At 33.8% G+C, this 16,006-nt stretch overlaps 1 protein-coding gene across 2 annotated transcripts in view; it reads right to left on the reverse strand.

The window, feature by feature from the left end:
• The window catches only part of LOC107035755 (protein phosphatase 1 regulatory subunit 12A), a 40,107-nt gene that overhangs the window by 13,508 nt on the left and 10,593 nt on the right, over nt 1–16,006 (reverse strand). Inside the window, exons 2-13 of one of the 2 annotated variants that reach the window (XM_015253323.1) lie at nt 13,199–13,329; nt 11,595–11,713; nt 11,195–11,499; nt 10,578–10,711; nt 10,343–10,488; nt 9,103–9,185; nt 8,435–8,561; nt 7,951–8,062; nt 7,112–7,249; nt 5,763–5,963; nt 2,626–2,809; nt 851–1,000 (exon numbers count right to left, since the gene is read on the reverse strand). In XM_015253323.1, coding sequence (XP_015108809.1) covers nt 851–1,000; nt 2,626–2,809; nt 5,763–5,963; nt 7,112–7,249; nt 7,951–8,062; nt 8,435–8,561; nt 9,103–9,185; nt 10,343–10,488; nt 10,578–10,711; nt 11,195–11,499; nt 11,595–11,713; nt 13,199–13,329 — 1,830 coding nt within the window. The remainder of the gene's footprint in view (nt 1–850; nt 1,001–2,625; nt 2,810–5,762; nt 5,964–7,111; nt 7,250–7,950; nt 8,063–8,434; nt 8,562–9,102; nt 9,186–10,342; nt 10,489–10,577; nt 10,712–11,194; nt 11,500–11,594; nt 11,714–13,198; nt 13,330–16,006) is intronic. The other variant, XM_015253324.1, reaches the window with a different exon arrangement.

Here is a 16,006-nt window from a genome sequence, read left to right on the forward strand (position 1 = left end):
ATCACAGATATTTAGTAAAAAGTCGAGCTTTAGTTTAGATGAAAATGGAAATGGGTTAATAACCATCTATTCAGTCTGTAACTGTCTCTAAATCTTAGAAACATGGCGAAATAAAGAAGTTATTTTTATAAAATAGAATAAACTCTACATTAAAAAATCCGTATCAAGTTTTTCAAATATCTTGTGGATTTAGAGATATTTAACAAAAAGTAAAATATATTGTTGTATTCAATGACGTAACAATATAAAAGGCTGAAAGAACATGAAAGTCTGAACAACAAATTTATGTAAAAAAAAACAATAATCAAAAGTCAAACTTGAATTCCGGCAAAAATGAACATGAGTTCGTTCCACTTCTAGATAAGTTTGTGGCCCTCATCTCACAATCTAAGAAAGATAGCAAAATGTTTGTCGAATAGAGTAGCATCTACATAAAGCATTCCAATGGAAAGTTTTGTATCTTCCTAAAATTCAAAAACATTTACCAAAAAATGATAATTTCAACGGAGAATGAGAATGACTCAATTCTCCCTCTAGATCACTTAATGGTGAATATCTCGACACCTGTTGCAGAACAAATTATCAATTTTCATAGAGCATATTCGTTAGTTTTCCTTTCATTCTGTCGAAAAAAGTCCTCACAAAAATTTCACCAAAACCTCATCCTCGACTCGACTAATCATTTATCATCACTTCGCTACTGTCATCATAATTTAAGATATTGCTGAGTAACAAACTACGAGAGTAAACATGTCTTCCTCCTGCGCTGTGTGTTGCTCCACTCATCCAATACTTGTGTTTGTGTACACAAAGTGCATTGTTCCGTTAAAAAAAAAATAAGCCAACAAACCTTGCTCCCATTATCTACCCTCAACCGCCACGAGGGTCGTCTTTCAGGCAAGTTAGTCTCCTCAGGTAATTTGTTTGGAGTTACAGTCGTAGGAGTTGCTGTTGTTATCGTAGCTGTGATCGAGGCTGTTTGACCAAGTGAAGCTGCAGGCTGAGTTATTGAGGAACAAAAAGATGAAAAAAAAAACACATGAATTTTGGAAAGGAGCTTTTTAATTCTGTAATTAGATTGAATCTCTCATGTCATTCCACGTGAAATGCTATTAATTATGTTGGCTTTGCTGTTTCAATTAATTACAGAATTAATCAGTTAACTTCGTACATATTATTGCTCTCATCGGGGCATGATATGATCTTTGTAGTCAGCAGCGGAGTGGTAAATCATAGCAATTTAATTTTACACTTATTGTTAACTGTGCAATTAATTAGTGATTTTTGGAGAAAATATATATATATTTTTTTTTGCTGCATGACATTTTTCATTCTTAAATATGGAAATTCATTGTTTCTCTTTTTTTTCATCAAATAAATTATTTAGTGCGTTTTTAATTGCTAATCACTTATCAATCTTCAATTATTTTACAAAATTTCAGGTGAAAATTTGAAATTATTAATTTTTTGTTAGAGAAATCAATACATATGTGGTATTATTCACTAAGAAGAATAATTTTATGCAATAGCTATACAAATTGCCCATAAAAATTAGTGAAAAATCAACTTCTTGAGCTTTACCACTCCACCTCTGATTTTTGTTACAAACACTGGGAAAACCGGTCAAGCAAATGATGATTAGGAGCGAGTGGGGCAAAATGGACACTTCTGACTTTTTCGAAATATTAATAACTCATTGAGTTTTTGGTTCAATGATTTTTTTTCTATGGAAAGCACAGTTCTTCTCCATCGCCATGAGCCTAGATTGAACTCAATTAATCAATTAGTTTTTGAGTTATGAACGCTGAAAGCAAAATAAAAGCGTCCATTTTACCCCACTCTCCCCTAAATATTTGTATCGAGTCATTAACGAAATCCCTCAACCAAAAATAAACACGTACACTTGTTTAGACAACACAAAAACATCTCCACGACAATACAAGAACTACGGGATTGTCAGTCCAGTAAAATACTCCACGCATTAATACTTTTCTTTTCTCATCTGTATTTTTTTCATCCTCCTCGAATGTTTTGTACACGCAATATCGAATTTACAATTGTTGCCTATGAAAAAGAGTGAGAAAAATTCAGAGATGTATAATTTCGAATGATTTAACAATGAAGTAAAACTTTTTAAAACACCTTGATTTTCAACATTCTGTTGAATGTGGAATTATCTCGGTAACAAGCGGATTTAGAGGGAAATCTCACAAGACATTTTTTGTGGAAAATTTCATCAACTACAAAAAAGGTCTGAAGACATTTTCCCCTAAAACCAATAGTTCCCGAGATAATTACGAATTTAACAAAGTTGAATTTCACTTTTTCGTTTCATAACTTCACAAGAATTTAAGTTATCTTAATATCATAAGGAATCGCCAATATGACGGCTAATTTTATAATTCTGGAGACACTGGTGGACTCAATATGTCCCTGAATATTGATCCCAGCCTCGAGTTCATCGATCGACGATGATTTTTCTCGTTTGAAAAACAAATGTAAAAAACGATTAAAATACATTTTCAAATATTTTCCGTGGAGATTGAGATTGAATTTTGATTCAGCTGTTTCAGGAAAATCATTTCCCCCTGTTTCAACTTTTGAAGCGTTAATTTGAAGCTCTACCTGGGGTGTAGACGCTGGGGCTGTGTCGTTACTCTGCTGTTGCTTCTTCTTCACTAATTGCTCTGCACTCTTTATCTCATCCAGAGTGACACCCTGGGTCGATCGTCGAGTCTCGCGGACTCGCTTCGCGTGGGCTTTCCTCTGGGTTTCACTCTCCTCGTCGCGAACAGGTGGTACAAATGATCTGGAGACAGTGATTCAGTCGTTTAGAAAATTAAAAATTTTGGGAATTACGTAGAGGAGTGATAGGAGAAGATGAAACAATTCAATTTTCCTTCAGCTTTTGATGAGTATCTCTGCACCTGATGGGGATACCAAACATTCTGTAGAATTCTTATAAAAATTCCTCACGAAATGCCCTTTAGGTGCAGAAATATTCATCAAAAACTAACAATAAAGGAAAATTGAATTCGAGAGTAGGATAAAACGGTCTGTCTTAAGTGGTCCAAATCCCCTGAACAAATTAAACGATTCGGATGAATCAGTTCTCATTTTGAAGCTTATAAAAATACCTTGAACATGAAACAACGAAAAATAATTCAAGATTTATTATTTGGAATGATTCGACGACGACGTAAAACTTTTTAATACAATTTGATTTTAAACCTTCCCCTAAATGTAGGATTATCTCGGTAACCAGTGGGTTTAGAAGAAAAATTCACAGAACATTTTTCGTGGGAAATTTCGTCAGCTACAAAAAAGGTTTTGCTACATTTTCCGCTAAACCCAACAGATTCCGAGATAATTACAAATTTAACAAAGTCGAATGTCACTTTTTACTGAGGAATCGACAACAGAATGGCTAATTTTGATGGCTAATGAAAAAAAATCGGAATTACACTCTGCCATTGTCGAATTATTGACGTCTAAAGACCGCCCATTTTACCCCACTCGTCGACTGAATTATGTTGAGGAGTTATTATCGAGTGAAATGGATGGCGAGATTTTTATAATTTTCCACATTTGATTTTTTCAATGAATGGATTGAATTAATCGGATAAAGTAGATTTATTTTTCGATGGAATCTTCTCACTCTTATGAGAGTATTTAACTGTGGAATAGATGAATCAAATCCACTTGGAATATTTTTGCAGAATATCTGAGAATCTGAGAAAAATAGATTTTTCCTGAACCTGATAAAAGATCTGCATGAAAGTTTGTCCATCGCCCTCAGATTATGAGATATTTAGAGGAAAATAACCCTCAAGTGAAAATGAATCGTCTTATTTCACCACTTTCTCACTGGAAGGCCAATTATTTTTCATTCCAGTTCAATTTATTGCCTTAAAAATTGAATTTCAGTTCGATCTCGTGATCTCCATTAAAATAAATATTAAATTCTGCTGTTCATTTGCACAATAAGCTGATTATGCAACCTAAATAGAGTAGAATGCAAATAATATGAAGCGTTAATTTGTTAATTTGTGGAATAGGTCTCCTGTATTGATCATAATCACAATTGGGGAGTTAATTAAATGCGAGGATGAGTGAAGAATGGAAGAACTAAAATGATTGGTGGATGAAAAGAAAACGATGGGGATTCTGTTTTCCAACTTTCATGAAGGCTCGGGGAACTGCGGATTTTTTTTCTTTCAATTCTGCTCAAGCAAAAAATTTAAAAAACTGATGAGTTAGTCTTGTTGTTTGATCTCACTGAAATGAGATCCACCGAGTGCACACTCAACTCAGAAAATAAAGGCAGAGGAACAAAAACATGAATCAATTGACGTCTCGCATCTTCGATGAACTTAATAACTTTTTTTAATTAAATAAAAAACTGAGATAAAATCACAGGGCAAAGCAGTCTTGTTGCTGTTCTCTCATGCTGATGCTGAACAAAAATTTCTGATCAAGAAATATAGTGAGATGAATTCAATAGTGAAATGATAAAGCACAATAATTCGTCAAGTTTAGTCTAAATTTTTAATAAATAATTCTAAACCCAGAGGTGATGACATTTTCGCAAAAATTCTGCTGTCTCCCTCAGATTTCGTAAATATTTCCCAAAAATCTTGACAAAAGTGAAATTAATTTTTGAAGCTTGATAACTTCACTACTAAATTGGGGGTTTGCATGAATTTTTTCGTTGCTGAAAAATATTACAAGTTTTTCTCTCGTTGTAATGAATAAAGAAAAATTAATAAGTTCAAGGTGTTGAAAATTGAAATCGTTCAAAGGCTTTCCATTTTCAATTTTTCATGATCCTTAAAAAAAATTATCCAATGTTTTTCAACTCATTTCTGTTATTGATAATTTCATGAATGAAAAAATTGGATGCATCAACCCAAATCATAATTGCACTCATCCCACTATTCGAGGTATTTCATTTTAAAAATCTAAATAATGGCAGTAATCTGGAATTTCCATAGGATGGTTGTAACAGTTAGATTATGCATTTATTTTTCTAGAAAAATTGCAAAAGAATTCATGAAATCAAATGCATAAATTCAATTTTTTTGGATTAAGCATTCATTTTTCTAGAAAAATTGCAAAAGAAATCATGAAATCAAATGCATAAATTCATTTTTTTGGATTACGTATTCATTTTTCTAGAAAAATTGCAAGAATTCATGAAATCAAATGCATAAATTCATTTTTTTGGATTAAGTATTCATTTTTTTAGCAAAATTGCAAAAGAATTCATGAAATCAAGTGCATAAATTCATTTTTTTTGATTAAGCATTCATTTTTCTAAAAAAATTGCAAAAAAAATCATGCATAATCCAACAACGATGAACGTCTTACAAAATTTCGAATCAATGTCATAATTTTTTTCTCAAAATGAAATCCCCGAGTCCCAATCAAAAACAAAAAATGGAGGTTCACGTGAAATTCACAAAACTCAAAAGTCTCGTAAAATTGATTCTTTCCATTCGCATATAACTACGCACTTGAAGAAATTCTTGAAGATATTTCCAGGACTGAGTTTGCTTCCAGCCGGTGTATTTGGCGCTGACGCTGTTGTCGCTGTGTTACGAGTGGGTGAAACGTTTGCTGAGCTTGTTTCCACCGATTGTACGCTAATCATTCGAATCAAATTTATGGCTTCACAGATTCTCATCGCAATTTCGTATATAATGACATGATACAAATGAATGATGAATGATGTAGAGGTGATGACGATTGAGTGAACATACCTGCGAATTTGATTAGCTGGAACTGGACTTGTTGTTGTTGTTGTTGTTGTTGTTGCGGCAGTGGATGTTGTACTGGTGGAGCTCGTACCAGTTGGCAGTGTTGGTGACGACAATAGTTTGTTTGAAACAGATGTGGGAGACGAGGCATTGCTCTCCTGGGGGACTCGGGACAGCTCCAGGTTGAGCTTCACCTCTTTTTTCCTGAATTCAAGGAAACCATTCATTAAAAGTCTTGTAGCGGGGATTTTAACTCAAGCATTACGCAGGCTGGGAGGTTAAGCAAAATTTCATGGTTTTATTAATTATTATTCATTGATGATCAATTATTAATTCATTGGGAATCAAATGAAATACGGGGGAATTACTAACGCTACAATCGGTTTTTTAAATTATCTCGTTCATGGGAAACGACGATTTTTTTTCATCATCATGTTCGTATGAATCAGACATTTCAGTAATTAATAACGAAACGTCGTCAAACGTTAATGAGTCAAAAATTGATAACGTGGAATCTGACAAATTTTGGGTCATTTTCAAGATAACGATTTTTTAAGCTTCAAAATAAGGTCGAATCTATCCGAATTGTATTTTTTTAATAGAAAATATTGAGGATTTACAAGATTTATTTAATCATTTCGATAAGTTTTTCACGAATATTCATTAATCATTATTGATTAATGATCAATTTTTGATTGATTAGGAATTAAGTGAAATACGAGGGCATTACTACCACTACAATCGGTTTTTAAATTATCTCATTCATAGGAGCCGACGATTTTTACATGATCATGTTGATAAGAATCGGACATTCATGATTTTTCGCAAAATTTTTATGAATATTCATAATTTTTTTCTAATTTTTCTCACGCAATTTAATTGACAAATGTGAAAATTGAAAATGGTTGAATATCCTTAAGCCCCAAAATGAGATCCGATTCCTCCAAATCGTATTCGTTTCTCTAAAAATATTGAGGATTTAGAAGATTCATTTCATCATTCCATCAAATAACTAGATAAAATTCAATTAAACTTGATAATTATTTTTTACCAAATACTTTAGCACTCAAATCTTCACTTGAAGCTCTTTTCAAAAGCAAAACGAAAGCTACATAGAAAATCTTCAAAAAAACATTGATATCCCCCTCAAATTCCGAGATATTATAAAAAATTATAAGAATATATATTTTATTTTCTTTGCAATACTTCATGGAAAACAGTTAATTCAGAGATGATCAATTTAATTCGCAATGGTAATTCCTATTCACTAATATTTACTGAATTACTCCACGTTTCACTTAACTCCAGAAATGGGTGGTTTTAGTTTCAATTTCAAAACATGCTTGGTATACCTGTGAGTTTCGCGCAAGGACGCAGAACGAGTGGTCGTAGCGTTGGTGTGGTAGGGAGTAGCTTGATGACAGCGGTGGAGTGTGGGGCAGGAAGATGCCATGATTCGAGCTTGCAATGCCAGGTACTGCTCATAGAACCTGCGCAACATGCATCATGCCATGCGTACTTTTGCTACGGTTCTTGTTTTCTCTTAATTGTTTACAATTATTTTTACATCTTGACTTTTGTCTAGTACTTTTATTAAGCATCGTCGAGAAATTTACTTCAATTTTTCACATCTTCAATATTTAAAAAAATTAATAAATATTAATAGAAAAAACATTTTTAACTCATATATTAAATTATTTCCGATGAAAACTAATTGAAGTCTTAAAAGTATTTAATTCTGAGATAAATTAATGATTGAAAAATTTAGTATGAAAGGAATTGGAAATTGTTTTCAAGAACAGGGAAATCTAGTTTTGTATTTTTTTTCTAGGAAATGACGAATTGAGTCTTTTAACTTCAGTTCCTAGTGAAATTGATTCAAAAAACGAAAGACAATTCAGATTTCACTCCAAGAAATTCGATATTTGCTGTGGATTCTTTAAAAACTCATTTCAAATAATCGCAAGATGTGAAAAATCGAATATTTCTCCTAGTCACAACGCAAAGATAAGCAAGAGAATCGATATATTAAGGGTTCTGTTTAGATACTGGCATCAAAATACGAGCTCAACAACCAAAAATCACTCAGGGGTTACCAACTAGTAAAAACACGTTAGAAGCCACAAAAGTGCTCTCTTCTCTTTTCTTTCTCATTAGTAGCGTGGAATGCCATCAGTGAATTTCTACTCACTTTTCGTCTTTCTCGAAGCTGTGAGTCCTGCGGAGAACGACTTCAGGCTCGGGGTTCACTTTGTTGGGGATTATTGGTGTTTTTGTTGGTGAATTATCCTTATCCTCAATTTCTAGATAAAAAAACAAATTAAACCTCTAAATGCATGAAAAATTCAACAGATTTTTTCATATTCAATTCATAAGGAGTAAAATGTCGAGGATATCTTTCATTCACAATTCCATTAACTACGAAAGACATCAAAGGCATTTACTCCTCGATGAAAAGATTATAAAATTACTGAAAATGTGGGTTTAACTTTTATTTTAAATTATGAACTTTAAACTTTGGATTGTAATCTTTGAATATGTTTCATATTTTATCATTTTTTCATTCATCTATTCAATTTAGATAAAATATGAATGTTACAAAAATTATTTACTCCTTCCGAAGTGGAAGAATTGTCAATTTTTATGATTTTGATTGTCAAAAAGTTGATACTCACTCGATGTTAATGAATTCGTGGATTCAGCTTCTTGAATTCTATTTCTAAACGAACCAGAGCGTCTCCAGGACGGAATAATACCCTCTTCCGTATTTTCAGTCTGTTGTTTTGGTGGCAATATTGGAGCCTTGGGGAACAAAAAAAACAGAGATCAATAGAATAAGCATCAAAACCAAAATTGTAAAACTATTTTCCAAAATAGTTCTAAAAAATATTTCAATAGGAAAAAATTCACAATCTCAGAATGAACTCATTCCATTCCAGACATGTGCATAATCATAAATTTTTAATAAAGTTTCATTTTGTATAAGTCACTTGGTAGTATTACTCGACAATTTTTTAATTATTACATTAAATATTCAAATTCCGAATTATTTTATCAATCAATAATTGAGTTCGAATGACTGACGATTATTTGGTCAATCGAAAAACTTTTTCATGAAATTTAGAATTTACTCAATAAGCCAATTGACAATTTCCCATTGTCAATTATTTAATCTACAGTCAATTGAAAATTTAAATTATCAATTACTTTATTATTTATAAAATTTCAATGAAAGAGAGTAAACCTTAATTATTGTAACGTGCAATCTCTAATAATATTAATAATCTAATGATCGATGCCGATCCCTGTTCCCTTTTCCTAAATAATAATCATAAAAACTTACTTGATTAGGAACCTTGGATATTTCTGTGGGAGACACTGGACTGAGTGATCCAGTGTCATCTTTATTAGCCCTATTCTTCTTTTCTGTAAAAACGAAACAGAATTAAATGAGCATTACCTCCAATTGCCAATTCATAATGCAAAAGGGCACACTTGACCACTGACACAGCATTTTCTCGACAAAAAGACCTATCACATACAATGGAGCCCCTTTTTTCACACATTTGATGTTTTGCATTGAGACCTTGTGTGCAAAAATTATAATCCTCGTACTCTAATTATGTGAACGATTTGCATATTGAATTCCACGAAATTGAAATGTACCAACCAAATTACACATTATGCAATCTGACTTCCGCATTGTATAACTGAAACTTATTATTGTTCAATTTGTTGTTTGTGAGGTATAATTTGAGCTCGTGGAATTTAAGAAAAATAAAATCTGCGAATTTGCGTTCGAGTTTTATGCATTTTTTTCTGCATAGAATTGGTTTATGGATTGTTTCACTGCGAACCATTACAAGGGAAAAAAGGGCTTCAAAAGTCGAAACAATTTTAATTATTTATCTATAAGCAACGAATGTTTAAAAAAATAATAATTCTGTGCAAACTGTAATTTAAATGACGCTGAATATTCACAATTTCTTTCAAATTTCTCTGACGCAATTTAATTGACAAATTTGATGACTGAAAATGGTTGAATCTACAGTGTGTCTCCACCAAACTGTAAAATATACTTGGATATCCTTAAGAAAAATGAAGAGTTTGATGAATTTAGTCTTTGTTCATCTCAAATTGTGAACAATAAATTAACCAATTGCATAAAAATTGCCGATCTTGTGTAATCCGTTATTTCATCAAAAAAATGCTGAGTCGCTATGAAAGTACGCCTCCAAAAAAATCTCATAAAATCTAATCTATGAAATCCACAATTTTCATATTCTTTTCATTCATTCTTATCCACACCCCTTACCATCATCTGTAAGGCCTACTGACTGATCAGAAGGATTAGACCGATTGGAGCCCGAGGAAGTCTGTGTGTCTGAGTTACTCTCAGACTCACCCTCAACTTCGCTCGCTTCAATATCAGTCTCTTCTCCACTTTCTATCCAAGCAGCATGCAGACGAAATTCATTTATTATCCAGCCCATCAATTGTTTCATTATTAATTCATCAATTGACAATAATTATTCGGAATCGTACGACATGAAGTGACGAAAATCAATGGATAAATAACTCACCAACATCGCTATTCGTTCCTGTACTCGTATCCTCTTTATCCGACTGAATTTCTAGTTCAACTTTTATCACCTTATTCGGTGTCTCCTCCTCGAACGTTTCATTACCCTCTTGGGACACGACAGCATTCTCAATGGTTGGAGACACTCTGAAAGCATTTAATTGTCAATTTAATATTGCAATGGACTTTTTTTTGCCATTACACATGGGGAATGAAATATCTAGGTGAAATTGTACCTCTTCTTTGGTATCATTGGTTGTTTCTTGTTGTTCAACTGGGGATGATCCTTCATCATCGTCTGTTGCTTCTTCTGCAACTCTTCTAGAGCCTTCAGAATGTCATTGTCTGCTATATCGAATGCTGTTTGACCCTGGAAAATGCAAGGAAATGTCTTTGAACAATGGGTTTCTACGTCAATTGGAACAGGGGCACTTTGTTCTATTTTAAATATTTTTCAGATTATTCTGGGAATGAGTAACAATGGGAGAATTTGGAGTGATGTGAGGTGATCTGTAATTAGAGATTGATAAACTGGAATTCAGCGATTTTTCTTTCATTTCTGAGATAATTTTTTAGACTTAAAAATGAGGCCCGATGTTGATGATTCAAGAAGGTCTATCGCATCTCATTTTTTTCCATTACAATTTTTACGTGAAATTTCTTCGTAGAGAAGAATTAATACATCGAAAGTTTCTAATGGAAAATTTTCTAATCTTTCAGATCCAAAGACTTCTAAACAAAGACGGTTAAACGATTCAAATCGATTTTGACTGTTGGCCAGTTTTTAATGAATGAATTTTAATGAATCAAAATGTACATATTCGACTAAAATTCAAATACTTTTGGAACCCACCGCATAATTCTTCATATCCATATCACAAAAATTCTCAACAAGAAGTTTGCAAGCCTCGATTTGCCCCCAGTGTGCTGCACCATGCAGTGGTGTCCAGCCATCGTAATCCTGTGCATTGACATCACACCTAGCTTGTAAAAGTATGTTCATAACTTTTATGTAACCCTTGGCAGCGGCAACGTGTAGCGCAGTAGCACCGGAGCGTGGATGGGTGGAATCTTTACCCGGTGCTCCAGATCGCCAGGCTCTCGCGTCACTCAACATCGATCTCTCCTCCTCGCTCCTCGCCTGATCGCAATCGATGCCTGAGTCGAAACAAAAAAAGAAAAGGCTCGTTTTACATTTTTCTTCAGACGTTATTTGAGCACATGTTTTGCGAAATGAAATTCGAGTTATGTACCTGCTTTGTTGATGTGCTGCTGAAGCAGGTCCTCCATTTCATTGCTCTCAGCGATGTCAACTGCAAGCTCCCCATCGTTATTCACAGCTGCTAGGTTGCAGCCTTGTTCAATTAAGTACCTGCAAGTTTAAATGGGTGTAGAGACGGTTTTAATCGCTCATTACTAGGGATTCGTAGAGTGAAATTCAATGAATCAGGTCTCATCTCCAAGGTTTTTACTCATGCTTTAAAATGAAAAAAGATTTATCCAAATTGAATCATTCGTTCATGAGATATTGAAGATTGAATGAAGTTGAGTTCGTCCATTCTTCAGATGATTCGAAAGTTTCTACTGATATTCAATCATCATAACTAGAGATCGGTAGAGTCAATGTCAACGAATGAGCTTCCACTTTTAAGGTTTTTACTCAAGCTTTAAAATGAAAAAAGATTTACCCGAATGGCAGCATTTGTTCATAAGATATTGAAGATTGAATGACGTTGATTTTGTTCATTCTTTGGATATTTAGAAAGTTCTTACTGATATTCAATGATCGGTAACTAGAGATCACCAGAGTCCATCTCAATGAGTGAGCGCTCATTTTCGAGGGATTTTTTCGAGCTTTAAAATGAGACAAGATTTACTCTATTGGAATCATTTCTTCACGAGATTGAAGATATTAAATATTTTCTTCTATTCTATACCTCACGTTTTCAATTATTTAAAAATTTATCTTGATGCAATCGTTAATTACTCAAAATCAGCTGATTGAAATCCAAAAAATCAGATCTCATTTTCAAGATATTTTCTCAAGCTTCAAAATGAATCGAGATTTACGCAAATCCCATCACTAGCTTACGAGATATAAAAAATTAAACAGTTTACGTTTTCAATCAATCATCAATAACTCGACATGAACAGAGTAAAATCGGTTTGATAAAGTCTCATTCTCGGGATCTTTTTTCATGCTCTGAACTATCTTCAAATACAAGGGAGATAGACTCCGAGATATTCATTGAAAACTGACCAATAGTCGAATCAACTTAAACCACTTTACCGCTTCGCTACAGAATCTAAATTTATCCAAATCGCATCATTTGTGCGTGAAATATAAAACAAGTGGGAAATTGCTTTCGTCACACCATAGCCAATATATTTTTGCTTATAAATTAACCATTTGCTTTCGAATGGAATTTTTATGACGCTGTTCAAATTGAATTCAACGATTCATTGAATTCACTATTTTCCCACTGCGGGCAGCCAACATTGTCCCAACGTTGACAGTCAACATTGCTCCAACGTTGACAATCAACATTGTCCCAACGTTAAAATTTGTCATCTTTCCCTGAATATTGATTTCAAAATAATTTTTTTCAACAACAGTAATTTTCAACAACAGGTCAACATGGCATTGGAAAAAATCCTTCAAATCACAATTGTATTAATTTAAACAATTATTTGTCAGTTATCGTCGAAAAACAATAGACCAAAATTAGTTATGCTGACCCAAAAAATCGGAAATTTCGCATTCGACGAATACAGTGCTTCCATTCGAAAGCAAAATGAAAAAAAAAACCATTCTCATTTCCCTGGATACATTACAATAAAAATCCAATTATCATACTTTGCAATAGATATGAATCCACAGGAGGCAGTAGCATGTAAGGGTGTCCATCCCTCATTATCCCCCCGATTGATATCAGCACCCTGCTCCACCAAAAACTCCACCATATCCAAGTCATCGTCGATGCACGCCTGCCGAATAAAAAAATTAAATTCACAATTTATTAATAACCCCCGAGTCAATGATACACGTGTGAATAAGTGAAGCCCCACGAGGTGTTAAAAAATCACGTTAACGTTTATTTTTTGCCTTTGAAAAACCCCAAAATTATCTGTTACCTCACTGGCTTGAGCTCCTCGGGTGTGAGACGGGGCTTCTTCGCAGCCAAAAAAATAAGAGATAAAAAAAAATGTGAAATGAGAAAAATAAACCATCTGTTACAACACTGACAAAACCATCGTGGACACGGACGTACACCAGGGACTCTGACTTCTAATAGGTAATCTATTAATAGTCACTCGAGCAAACCACGTTTTCTCCATCTATACCATAAATTTGCAACGATTTTTTTGCGCATTTTTTTTTTCCAGATGCTAGCATTGCATAATGTAAAAACAAAATTCCTGAATTATGTAATTGATGGCTCTGAGCGTAAAATATGCTGAAAGAGTACAAAAAGATCGCTATTGGGAGGGGGGGGATATATATCCGGAGTATGATTAATGTTTGAAGTTCCTGAATTGAGAATATTCAGTCGAATTTTCTGGGAATCAATTGGTCTAGATTTCATGTTATTTTCGAGTTGATTCTATTGTGGGAATAATTCATAGTTCTGGGATTGAATTGGACGGTTTTCGAGGGCTTCCGCTCGTCTTGTAATTCAAGAGACTTCTTTTTGAGAGACTGAGAATATTGAGGATATCCAAGTACTTTGGCTATTTTTTCTCCAGAGAAATGATTTTCTACTTTTGTAGGCGAACATTACAGCTCTTATTTGAGCCCCATTTGACCCTAAGATTCTGGACATGTTAACAATGATTTTATTATTTAAACTCTGCAGGTCTGAATTTGAATCCTGATATTGAACCGATAGAAAACATTTTAAAAATCGGAAAAAAATTGGAAAGTTTACTTTTCGAGGGAGATTGATGAAATAATTAAAAAAGTGCAATTTTTCAAAATTACGAGCATCTTCTATAAATAATCTATAAACAATCCATCATAAAAATAATTTCTTCGGAATTGTAACGAATTTATTCATATTCAGAATTTTACTTGAAATTGATTGATCCCTGAAAATAAGGCTAAAAATAAGGCTTCCGAAGGTTTAAGTAAATTTCAATTATTTATTTATTAACAACGAATGACGCTGAATATTCATGATTTTTTTTCAAATATTTCTCACGCAATAATTTGAGAAATTTGATGCTTGCAAATGGTTGAATCTACAGTGTGATCCGTCCCAAACCGTAAAACATACTTGGATATACCTAAATAAGTAGTTTATATGTTCCGGAGAATGTTATTAGAGATAGATGTGGTTTTCAAGTTTTGTCTGGGGGCATTGTCATTGCTGATAGCAAGTTGAATCATCTGACATTTATCCGGAGGGCTAGGTGATTACAAATGAATCATTACGTTTGAGTTGAAAGAATTCGGAGGAAGGAAGCTATCATTATTTCATTATTAATTCTTTTCTCAGACCAAACAACCATAAAAAATTACTTAGAAAGTTAATTTGATGAAATTCAGTAGCGAAGCGGTAAAACGATTCAAGTCGACTTGGCTCTCACCTGAGTTTTCGAGGAATATCTCCGAATCTAAAGGAGACAGTGAAATTTTCGTAATCACCTTTTCTGCAGGTCGTAAACTGCTGTACAAAAAAGGTCATGATAAAAACATTGCTACCTGCCTTAGATCGCGAGATATTCAATGAAATCAAACCAATAGTGAAAATCGACTTGAACCGCTTTACCGCTTCGCGACTGAATTAATGATTGTGTTCTTGATTGAAAAATAATTCCTCTCATTTAAGGAGTTGAAGGTGTTGCAGATCGTCTGAAGGTTCACTGAAAAACCGGGGAAATCCTATCGTAAAAAGGAGAAAAGAAATCGATCTCGAAATATCTCGAATAAGCGTAAGCGTAAGTCTGAGACCGAAGCGCCACTACGTGAGGAGATGAGAAGGCGCGTGCGCAGCAGGCGTAGCCGATCTCGTGTGGGAAAAGTGAAAAGTGAAAAAAAATGTTGATTCCAACTATTTGAGCGACGGGCTATTCAGAACTCTCAAAAGTATGTGGAAAAAGTGAAAAATGAAAAAAAAATTTTTTTCACCGGGGGCCAAAGTGTCAGATCTTGGATTTTTTGCCAAAATCGAATTTTTTAGCCGGGTGAACGTTGATTCCAACTATTTAAGCGACGAGCTATTCAGAACTCTCAAAAGTATCCTATTGAAAAAGGAGAAAAGAAATCGAGATATCAAAATTTTTACGACTTTTTTCATAGAGAAAAAAAGAGCTACAGTATATTGATATCTCAAGGAGAAGTGGGAACGACACAAAATGTAAAAATCCGAAAGGGTATACATACTGAAAAAATAATAATAAAGGAAGAATTCAAGTGCCCCACTCGTCAGTAATAAATTGAATAAAATTAAGGCCGTGACTATTCGCACCATTGCGTGAATCACTCCCGTACACTCCATACACTCCACGCATGCGTGAAGTTGGTGTGTTTCACGCAGCCGAATTTTCATACTACTGTGTATTTCACGCAGTTGAAGTTTCATACTACTGTGTGTTTTACGCAGTTGAAGTTTTATACTACTGTGTGTTTCACGCAGTTGTATTTTTATACACCTGTGTGTTT

This window comes from Diachasma alloeum, unplaced genomic scaffold, assembly GCF_001412515.2.
Source record: "Diachasma alloeum isolate Michigan unplaced genomic scaffold, Dall2.0 Dall_scaffold_00200, whole genome shotgun sequence".
Lineage (NCBI taxonomy): Eukaryota > Metazoa > Arthropoda > Insecta > Hymenoptera > Braconidae > Diachasma > Diachasma alloeum.